The sequence below is a fragment of the Mustela putorius genome, unplaced genomic scaffold, assembly GCF_011764305.1.
Source record: "Mustela putorius furo isolate JIRA1106 unplaced genomic scaffold, ASM1176430v1.1 tig00003898_pilon_pilon_pilon, whole genome shotgun sequence".
NCBI classification, from domain to species: Eukaryota; Metazoa; Chordata; class Mammalia; order Carnivora; family Mustelidae; genus Mustela; species Mustela putorius.
Genome location: NW_025422047.1, coordinates 18,338,558 through 18,350,055, shown reverse-complemented (window position 1 = coordinate 18,350,055; position 11,498 = coordinate 18,338,558). Strand labels below are relative to the sequence as shown.

Genomic DNA, 11,498 nt, shown 5'->3' with positions numbered 1-11,498 from the left:
TGCCTTCGGCTCAGGTCATGATCTCAGGGTCCTGGGATCGAGTCCCACATCGGGCTCTCTGCTCAGCAGGGAGCTGCTTCCTCCTCTCTCTCTGCCTGCCTCTCTGCCTACTTGTGATCTCCCTCTGTCAAATAAATAAATAAAATATTTTTAAAAAAAAAAAAAAATTTTTTTCTGATGTAAAAGTAATACTGTAAGGCTTTGCAAACTACAGAAGAGTACAAAGACAAACATAAGTCACTTTCAGACCTACCCTAACATTTTCCTGTTTTGATTCTCATATGCAAAATTATTTCTAAAAAAAACACTTTTTCAGATGAAACCAAAGAGCATTGAAAATTTTGGACTTCTATTTGTCTCTGTTTGAAGCTCACAACCTATGTACTGTGTCTATAAACTGAGTAGCTAATAGCTTCAGCCCTTGTTAAGACTGCTTTTTTTAATTACAGCAGATCCTTGTCATCTGTTTGTGTTTAAGTGATGACACGACATCACAACATGAAATGTCATCATGTCACATTGTTATAGGACAGCAAAATTACAGCTCCTCAACAATAACACGGTGTCAAAAGTGTCCTCCTGCCATGAGTCAGTGTTTTAGATGTTATAAAAGTTATTTTTAGCACAGCGAGTATCTCAGGAGCTTGGGTTCTGAATTCTACTAAAATGTCTAGTGATTTGGGGGAAATCTAGGGTGAGAGGGGCTTCTTGTTCTTAAACTCCTGGCTCCTTGACGCGCATGGCTGCCCACTCTGCTGTCCCTGCCACATTAGACCCGGCTTCCACCATGTGCTGCAATCCACTCGGGCTCGGTCACAACCCAGAGCCAACATCCCAAGTGGTGGAGGAGGAAACTATAATTATCCTTCTCGTCTGGGGCAGGCCCTGGATGCCATCTCCCCAGTTACCCTGCGCTCTAATAGCGCAGCTCCGATTCCTGGTACCAGACGCGCCACAGCTGGCTCTCGGCGCGGGCAGGGCCCGAGGCACCGTCGCAGCGCCCGGAGCCCCTCCAGCCTGCCGGCCTCTGCCCGGCCCTCGCAGCTGCCATCCCCCCACCCCACCCCCGCGCGCCGGTGCCGCCGCTGGGCACCTGCAGCGAAACCCAGGCCCCGGGCTGCTGCCCCGGGGCGTGCGGCGTGTTACCATAACAACCGGGCGCTCACCGCGGAGGCCGCCGGGGAGGAAGTGACGAGCGGTGGGTTGGCTGTTGTTGGGACACGTGACCCGGGCAGTGTTTTGACAGGGCAAACAGCAGAGAAAGAACTGGGCGAGCGAGGGGGCTCGGGAGCTGGGGCGCCAGAGCTAGAGACAGCGGGCGGGCGAGGAGCTGGCAGAGGCGCGGGGCGAGCGGGCCGGCCGGGGCGACGGGCGGGCGAAGCCCGGGGGCCGCGGGGCTCGGGTGCGCGTCGGGCAGGGACGGGCTGAGCGCTGGGAGCGGAGCGAGGCGGCGTCTGAGGCGGGGGTGGATGGCCACAGGGGCGCCGGGGAGCTGCGTCGGGCTTGTGCTCTCGGGCCCCCATGGTCCTCTGACGCATCCCGGGGGGCCGCTGCGCGCCACACTCGGCTTTCGCCGGCCCTGCGCCTCTCGGAGCCTGGGGTCTGAGGTGGGAGTGTGATGTGAGCCGCTGGGCGAGCGGCGGAAAGAAGTGCCAGCAGGAGGAGGGTTTGGGACGGGAGAGGAGAGCGAGTTAGTCAGCAGAGGTCCGCGGAGGGAGCCATGAAAACAACTCTCCGGCGGGGAGTGGGGCCGGCGCTGCGCTCGGTGCGGCGGGACTGAAGGAAATCCGGGGCCGTGTGGGGACGGAAGGGGCCCGCACGGGGCAGGCTGCGCCGAGCAGGGGCGAGCGCCCAGCTGTAAACACCTCTCTTGGAGCCGACCTCAGGCCGGGCCTCTTGGGGCCGGGGGCTTGGCCGGGGCGACCCGGGACAGCCCAGTAGAGTTCGTTTGGGGCTGGGGGCTGGGCGTGAGGAGATGACTCGCGTTTCTTTCTGACCCTTTTATTGTGTAAACTTGGCCGCGGTTGCCACAGGAAGGCTAGCCAGAGGGTAATTACACAGGTGAGGCCCTGCGGGGCGGGCGGAGCTCCGGGGGAGGCGCTAAGGGGGTCTTGAAGACTTTGCTGCGCCCAGGCACCAGGACCGAGGATTTCTTCCCAGCCACTGCGGAGGTGCCACTGTTCCAGCGGCGTTTTTTTTTTTCAAAGGGGTTAGTTAGCTTGTGTTGCTTGAACCTTCTTTTTTTTTTTTTTTTTTTTTTAACCCCTCCCCTTGCCTGTACCTCCAGGTTATAAATAGATCTTTCTTTGGTTCAGAGACGCAGTGTCAAGGAAGGACACTTTGGCCTGGAGAGCACACGGGCGGGGGAGAGGGGTGCTGGGGCCCGAGGAGATGGGGGAGGCGGTGCACAGAGTTTGGCTTTTTTCAGAGCAGCGGATGGTGCTGTCACCGCAGTTAGTGCCAGGAAGAGGCCTGTTAAGAGTAGGTTTCTTGCAAGGTCCGGGTGTCGGAGCAGGACTAGATTAATTTTATTTTGGTCCCTTTTAGCATTTTGAAAACGGGGCAGTAGCCACAGAATCAGCGACAAGCCTGTTGAAGGAACCCACAAGTGTATTTCACGGCACCTTGGGTGGAAATTGGATGTGAAAATGAAGCCAGACCGAGGTAAATGACTTACTTTAGTAGATTTTTTTTTCTGTGCCCCATTTTATAAGTCTTAACCTATTTTGTGGCAGGATCAATTCTTTATGTATTACATAGGACTACTTGTTTCTGTTACAGGTTCCAGCTGGTGAGATAGAAAAGGGATGTGGAGGGAAAGTTAGGGTCAGGACGGGAAGTTATATTCTTCAAAAGTGTAAAGTAGTAGTTTCAAGAGATACTCTAGTGTAAATCAAAATGAGATTATCAGGAACAGCATGTCTATCTGTTGCCACAGTAGTTGGCATCATTTTACATTTACATTACTCATTTTTAGTAAAGTCAATCTAACTTGAACTTTAAAGTTAACAAACTTTTTCACCTTGAGAATTTGAATTTGAAAAATGGAGGAAATTTAAGGTTGAGTTGACAGATTTTATTGTGATTATTGTTTTTATTAGCTGATTTTTGTGCTTTCAGCAAACTCTAAAAGTTTGCGAAGTACTCCATGGCCTTATTTAAATATCTGTATAAATGGGTCATTTACTTACTAAACCTGTATTTTCTGGATTTATGAGAATAATGTATATTCTGTTTTTCAAGGACTTCAAAGGAATTAAAAACTAATTTATCAATCTTTTGATTAAGGATAGGGACCAAGTTGAGAAGATTATATAGTAGTAGTTAGGAGTGAAGTCTTTTCAGTTGTATGGGGGTTTGAGTCCAAGTAACATTATTGGAAGAGGATTATTATATTTGGTAGGGAGCTGGACTAAATGACAAAGAGTTGAGGCTTTACAATTAGAGATGTTAATTTATCTTCCTATGAATTAAATGATCATTTTTTAAAAGATATGTAATAAACTGGTAATTATTTCCATATGTTTTTCAAAGTGCATTAAAAGACAGATTTTCTGTTCTAGTTAAAAATATGTCTTTGGTAACAGTGTCTTTTAAAACACTAGAAAGAAGTGGAGAAAGCCATACTTAAGTTAGTGGTTTAAATTAGTTTTAAGTGTTTGGCTCTTTCTTAAAATTGGCTATGTATGCATGAAATACTATCAAGTGTGTTGTTACTAAGGAGGTTGCTTGTGTAGAATGCCAAGGTGAGACTTTTAGATTACATTGGTGACTTTTGGAAAAAAGATCAGTAATTGCATGTCAGAATAAACAAGCAAATAAAACCAAAGTTACTATTGGATTTTTGGTTGTTGTTAAAGTTTGCTTTAAGATTGTAAACAGCTTAAAAAATAATATTTGCACATATCTCTATTTTAGCCCAAATTAGTACCAAACACAATATTATACATACACACACACACATACACAATGGTATAAAATATGTATATATGCATATACATATGTATGTATACTATATAGTACACATATGTATATACATGCACACTTGTACATACTGATTAATAGGAAAAATAAATACATTTATTAAGACTCAAATAAGTGACTTTTTCTCTTTAAAATTATAGCTTTCTTTAGCATTATGGTGTAAAGAATTGTAATTTTAATATTGAGACTGTATTTCATAATAATGCTATGGATCTTTAGGCCCATAAGGTAATATCTTTTAAAGTAATATCTTTTATTTTGCAAAATAGTATAGATAATCAGAGAGAAGCTTTTCATAAAGCATAGTTACCTTCACTATGTGAGTGTGGTCTTGTATTTTCTGTTCTACTTTCTATTTTTAGAATTTGCTTTTACACTGAGTTGATTTCTTGGTCTGCAGTTGGAAAGGCACAATGATGGGCAATACCTAGCTAGATGACAGTAATACTTATTTTTTCCTACATTGGTGTCTAAGAAGCTATGTGAATTTTTCTATATAATTAAAACTTTATTTTTTAAATGCCAAAAAATGGATTTTCAATTGAAATCATGATATGTTGTCAGACATCTAAAATAGGGCTAGAAATGCCCAATAGATTTAAATTTATGAGGTGTTGTTTTGTTTTGTTTTGTTTTACCTCTAGCTAAAATTACTTCAGTGTGGTTTTTTTGTTTTGTTTTGTTTTTTTGTTTTTTGGGGGGTTTTTTTGGTAAGATCTGATTTTTAAATTTTCAGTCTTTGTTGTTAAAATGTTTATTTTTCCCTCCTTTTAATTTCACTGCTTTTAGTCTCTGGGCTAGAGAACTCAGTAACCACACTTAACACTGAGTTCTCTATAAAATAAGAGTAAATAGGAGAACCCTTGAGATTTCTTTCAGAATCTGAGTAAAGTATATGAATTCTGGTGTAGGGAGAGACAGATATTTGCTTAGCGGGATACAGCTGCGCTTTAGAGAGTTTCTAAATAAGTAGTTGGTTGACTAGTTAAAAAAAGTCGGTTTAAGTGAGGAACCATAAAAATAACAGCTTTAATTATTTCACCCATCTATTTATCTATGCTCAAGCTTCTTTTGGAGGGTAAAAGGGGATCTGTTTCTCAGAGTTAATCTGATCTTTTTTGTAAAAATCACACCAGTAATATACACCTAAGACTTCTAGTCCCCCCCCACCTTCCCCTGAGATTTCTAGTTTTGATTTTTTAAAAATATAGTAAGACTTTGCAGAACAATCTGAGGACAGTATCTTTTACATTTAAAAACATTTTAAAATTATTTATTAATGTTTCATAGAATCTTCTATGTGTCCTGTGTACACAGAAGTCAACAGGAAATTGTTTTGGAGGAAGAAGGAATATATGTTCATCAGATATGTTCTTTCCAAAGCGTTCACAGTTTTCACAGAAATAATTTTTTGCACTCATTTCATGGGTTTATATAATATTTAAGTAAATTATTATAAATAGGGTGGCATAAACAACTTTTGAGGACAAACACCAGGTTCTAGTTAAGCATACAACTCAATTAGTAGAAATGAAAATGTGCGGACAACTGGAAAGCACCCTATCCCCTATTGTCTTCCAGTTTGCTTTATGGAGGCTGTGGAAAGCATTGGTGGATCATGCTAATTGATTAAGCAAAAATCACTTAGGAGAGCGCCTACTGTACTTTCAGATAACTAAGATGTTACTGTAGGATAATAGCTACATTTTACAGTAGTTAATGGTATTTTACCATAGTCTGAGGTTAAAAAAAAAAAAATTCTGGGGGGGAGGGGCAGAGAGAGAGAGCGAGAGAGAATATTAAACAGGTTCCATGTACAGTACCAAGCCCCACTTGGGGCTGGATCTCACAACCCTGAGATCATGACGAGAGCTAAAATCAAGAGTTGGATATTTAACTGATTGAGCCATCCAGGCTTCCCTAAAAAAGTTTTTTTTTTAATTTCTAAGTAGTTACATAACATTACTTGGGCAATACAGCCAAAGATGAGTCTTTGATGTTATCATTAGCACATCAGACTGTGTTTGTATCCTTGTTCCATTACCTGTTAGCGAGGTAATCTTCATCTAATTACTTAATCTTTGAGATCCTTGGGTTCTGTGTATAATGGGAATAAATCTAACTTATGCTTTATGCTTTGGTTAGAAACAGTTTTTCACCAGACAGTTCTAAGAATGTTGTGTGAGCATATCAACAATTACAAAAGACTAAGACCTGTAAAATCTAATAAATCATCAATAAATTAATAATTTAAACGTACTGTTTCAATTCAAATGTGAATGCATATTATAGGCCATTTATCATTCTTAAACACTATTAGTGTAAAACGTGTTCCACAAACTAAATACCAAACAATTAGCTGTTTTTTGAAGTTAAAACTGAGAGGAATACTGTGTCTCTTCCCCCTTCCCTACCAAATTCATGTGTTGAAATCCTAACTCCACAAAGTGATGGTTGTAGGAGGTGGAGTCTTTGAGAAGTGATTGGGTCATGAGGATGGAGACCTCATGAGTGGCTTTAGTGCCCTTATAAAAGTGGTTCAAGAAAGCCCTTCCATCATCTGATGTTATGGTGAAAAGACGTCATCTTTGAGCTCTCATCAGAATCTGAATCGGCTGGTGCTTGATTGTGGATTTCCCAACCTCTGGAACTGTGAGAAATAAGTTTCTGTTGTTTATAAGCCACTTAGTTTATGGTATTTTGTTAAAGCAGCCTAATGAACTATGACTTCCCCCTCTTCCTGTCTATTATAATACAAGTTTAGTTAGGCTTTAGCCTTAGTAATACAGCAGCTTCAGAAGTTACCTAGGGTGTACTGCAACCCTGTTAGCCTCAAGCAATTCTTTCCTAGGCAACTGAAATAGGAGGAAAGAACTGGTAAGACCTAAGAACAAAATAGCAAGGGAATTTGTTGCCTTGCTTATTTACTTAAAATAGATCATTGTTATCCAGTGTAAATCAAACAATAGAAATGACAGATGTCTGAGGAAAAGAAATGTTGACACAATTAAGTAGAACAGCTTTACATTAAATTCCCAGGTAGAGGTGGCGTTGGTAATAATAACAGCTAACTCTTGTGCATACTATGTGCCAGGCTCTGTTCGAAGTAGTTTACGTGTGCAATTCATGTAGTCTTCGCAGTTGCTCAAGGAAGTAGATGCTTTTGTCATCTCCATTTTATAGATGAATGAAACTGAGTCACAGAGATTTGGCAAGTTACCCAAGGTCACATAGCTAACAAGAGGGTTCACCCATATTTGAAGCAGGCTCAGTATATATTCTTAACACGGTGATGGGTAGCAATGAGTTGTGTAAAAATATGAGATACTGGGACCAAACTGGCTTGCGGAAAACACAAAATAGATCTGCAACCTTGAAAACTTCTCTGCCTCACCTTTTTTATCTTTATAGTGGGGGAAGTAATAGTATCTTGCTTTGGGTTATTTTCAGGATTAAATAAATATATTTAAGGGGCACCTGGGTGGCTCAGTGGGTTAAAGTCTCTGCCTTCAGCTCAGGTCATGATCCCAGGGTCCTGGGATCAAGCCCCGCATCGGGCTCTCTGCTCAGCAGGAAGCCTGCTTCCTCCTCTCGCTCTGCCTGCTTCTCTGCCTACTTGTGATCTCTGTCTGTCAAATAAATAAATAAAATCTTAATAAATAAATAAATAAATAAATTTAAGGTGCTGAGAACTATGGTGGCACGTAGTAAACATTAAGATATGAACTGCTTTTGTTATTATGAGACATACTCTAAGAAGTCAGTTATTTAGAGAAAGATGGGGAGGACAAAAAGGGGCTAATTCAACTGTACATATTTTATATACACACTGTGATCTCAAGTCAGAAGTTACTGTTATTGACACTGATTGATCCTGACACATGAGTAGCTGTGAAATAATTGCTGACTTGGTATAACTTCTGAAATTAGACACTAACGGGTTTGACATAGACATTCCCTTTATGTTTTTGCTAATAAGAAGGAAATGATTCAGTGGATGGAACACTGTCATTTCTTTGAAGCATGAGAAAAAAAATAATTGGAAGGCAGACTTAAGAGGCTAACGTGTATATAGGGAGCATGATTTAAAAGGTGATTTCCGGGGCGCCTGGGTGGCTCAGTGGGTTAAGCCGCTGCCTTCAGCTCAGGTCATGATCCCAGGGTCCTGGAATCGAGTCCCACATCAGGCTCTCTGCTCAGCAGGGAGCCTGCTTCTTCCTCTCTCTCTTTCAGCCTGCCTCTCTGCCTACTTGTGATCTCTGTCTGTCAAATAAATAAATAAAATCTTTAAAAATAAATAAATAAATAAAAGGTGATTTCCTTTTCAAAAAGTGAAAAACCTGTGGAACCTGAGCATTCTACATTGTGAGCAAGTGTAGAAAAAAATGAAGAAAATTTTATTTACTTTTTTGTCTTCTCAACTTTGTATCTTGTGATGGGAATGTTTTCCTCTAATTTGAGGCTGAGGATATTAAAAAAAACGCTATCAAACTTAGTAATATCAAACTTAATATTGATTTTTTTTTTTTTTTGTAGTGAAAAAGCAGAATTGCAGACTCTGGAAACAGTACTTCTTTTTCAGTATGTAAACCAAAGTCAGTTGGTCAATAGTTAATTCTGGTTTTGCTCAAATGGATGAAAAATCAGAATAGTTCCTTCATTATATCAGACTTTGTATTAAACTGAAACAGGATAGACGGGGTAATAATGCCAGTACCAAATCAAAATATTAGACAATAATCGATGTGTAATACTAATGAAACTTAACAATAATCTGAGTTTAGTTTTTTCATAGTTTCCTTTTTATATGAAAGATACTCATCCAGTAATAAGAACTTTTGTTTTTTTTTTCTCCTTGTTCACCATGCCCAGCCCCATTGGCTACCTTATAGGTTTTTGATTATCATTCAGGGCCACATATGGACTATATTCCCTCTACCTAAAAAGCCTTTCTCTCCAAGCATCAGATGGATGGCTCCTTTTGATCTTGTCTTTTTTTTTTTTTTTTTTTTTTTTTTTTTTTTTTTTTTTAAAGATTTTATTTATTTATTTGACAGAGAGAAATCACAAGTAGATGGAGAGGCAGGCAGAGAGAGAGAGAGGGAAGCAGGCTCTCTGCTGAGCAGAGAGCCCGATGCGGGACTCGATCCCAGGACTCTGAGATCATGACCTGAGCCGAAGGCAGCGGCTTAACCCACTGAGCCACCCAGGCGCCCCTTGATCTTGTCTTAAATGTCATTTTTCATAGAGGCTTTCTCTGACTACCCTGTCTAAAGTGTGCAATTAATGTTAGCTATTGTTATATTTATTAAATTAGATGTCCTTTGTTGTTCTGTCTCAGCAGTCTTTTTTTTTTTTTAAGGTTTTATTCATTTATTGGGTAGAGACACAGCAAGAGAGGAACACAAGCAGGGCGAGGGGAGAGGGAGAAGCAGGCTTCCAGCCGAGCAGGGAGGCTGATGTGGGGCTCAATCCCAGAACCCTGGGATCATGAAATGAGCCGAAGGCAGATGCTTAACAAATGAGCCACCCAGGTGCCCCTGTCTCAGCAGTCTTATTATTTCCTTCATAGAATTGAATACATTTTGTAATGTTTATTGTTTGTCTCCGCAACTAGATTTTAAGTTCCCTGAGGCCAATAATCTTGCCTTTTGTTCAGCTATATTCCCATCACCTAGCAGTTACCCTTATATATGGTAGATTCAGTGTAGGTGCATGGGAGGTACTTAACATAAATTTGTTGAATGAATGATTAGTGTTTCTCTATTTGTGGAGCAAATAGGAGTAGAAGCAGAGGTCAGCAATCACTGATGGTTGTACTCACACCTGCTTAAATTCTGCCAGTTCAGGGATTTGTTTGAATTATTACTTTTAGGCTAGTATCACAAGTTTATGCACAATTAAAAAATAGATTTTAAATACATTTGCTCATAAACTTAAAGGAAGGTTATATTTTAAAATTGATTAAATCTCATTGAACTAAAATACCATGTTGTAAAATAACAAAGAAGTAGGTGAAAGCTTTTTGGTATAGGTGGTCCCTGTTTGTATACATTGGATTAACAAATGGTCCACCCACAAACGTTTGCTGCAAGCTCTCTGCCAGCATGCAGAATTTGTTCCTGTTGGCTATTTCTCTAGGGAGAGAGGTTAAATTGGTTGAAGAACTTCAGGTTTATGAGTACAAGAGGTAGGGTAGGTTAATAGGAAAAAGACTCAAAGGATTTAGAGTTTAAATTCAGGACCCATTCTATCACTTAGTTCCATGACTTGGGTCCAGCCCCAGACCTGTTTTCTGTAGAATGTACTGGGCCCAAAGTGTTGCTTCTGAGTTTCAGGTGAGGTGTGTCAAAGAACTTTATAAGCCATGAAGTGCTGTGTATGTTGACTAGTTTACCCAGTGGGATAATCATCTGTGTAGATGAGCAAAGGGCCAGGTGCTCCTAAGTGCAGCTAACTGCATCTTACTTGGGGACACTCAGCCTAAACATTTGTTCACATTGTGCCTGATTTTTACTATTTTTTTTTTAAGATTTTATTTATTTGTGAGAGAGAGAGAGCGTGCACAGGCAGACAGAGTGGCAGAGGGAGAAGCAGGCTCCCTGCGGAGCAAGGAGCCCAATGTGGGACTCGATCCCAGGACACCGGGATCATGACCTGAGCCGAAGGCAGCCGCTTAACCAACTGAGCCATCCAGGTGTCCCTGATTTTTACTATTTTAAAATGTACCATCTCCTTACTCCTTGGAATACACCAACTCTTTCTAGGTGATAATACACCGTAGTGAACATTTAGAGCAAGCATTAGGGTAAAGAGATTGAAGCAGAGGTGGACACTGGAGGGATGTTGAAAATATTAAAGTGGTGAGATGGTGCCCCAAGTTGCTGTTTTCTTCATTTTAGACCATTACCTAGGATTGACTTAGTGTTTGGAGTATGGCCCTTCTACTTCGAATTCAGACTTCTTTCATGTTGCTGCAAATAATGGTCCTTGTAGGTTAAAAAACTTTGGTAGCCTAGCCTGGGAATCTAGTCATAATTCACACTATTAATAAGTAATATTTACTCCAAGTATGACCACTATTTGGACTTAAACTTAAATCCCTTTGAGGGGCACTTGGGTGACTCAGTCAGGCATCCAAGTCTTGATTTTGGCCCAGGTCATGATCTCAGGGTCCTGGTGTTGAGCCCCACTTTGGGCTCCGTGCTTAGTCGGAGTCTGCTTATCTTCCTCTCCTTCTACTTCTTGCCCCACTTATGTGCTCTCTCTCTAAAATAAATATAAATCTTAAAAAAAAAACACAAGACTTATCCCTTTGGGAGCACAACTGATTTATCATTGGGGATTCACATTCTAAATTAATATGAAGTTCCCATTTTTTTATTTTCCTACTTACCAAACTTACATATTCTTGAATGGAATTAAAATTTGTTATCAGGGGACGCCTGGGTGGCTCAATTGGTTAAGCAGCTGCCTTTGGCTCAGGTCATGATCCCAGGGTCCTAGGATCGAGT

General features: G+C 41.0%; 1 protein-coding gene across 4 annotated transcripts in view; it reads left to right on the top strand.

The window, feature by feature from the left end:
- The first annotated feature begins 1,219 nt into the window (after positions 1-1,219).
- FAM214A (family with sequence similarity 214 member A) overlaps positions 1,220-11,498 on the top strand; it is a 95,165-nt gene continuing 84,886 nt past the window's right edge. For 2 of the 4 annotated variants that reach the window (XM_045067892.1, XM_045067889.1), the window contains exons 1-2: positions 1,220-2,061; positions 2,548-2,664. Coding sequence is in view for 3 of the 4 variants with exons in the window: in XM_045067889.1 (XP_044923824.1) it covers positions 2,649-2,664 (16 nt within the window). In the remaining variant the exon portion in view is untranslated. Of the gene's footprint in view, positions 2,210-2,547; positions 2,665-11,498 lie in introns of all 4 variants that reach the window. The other 2 variants (XM_045067890.1, XM_045067888.1) reach the window with 2 other exon arrangements.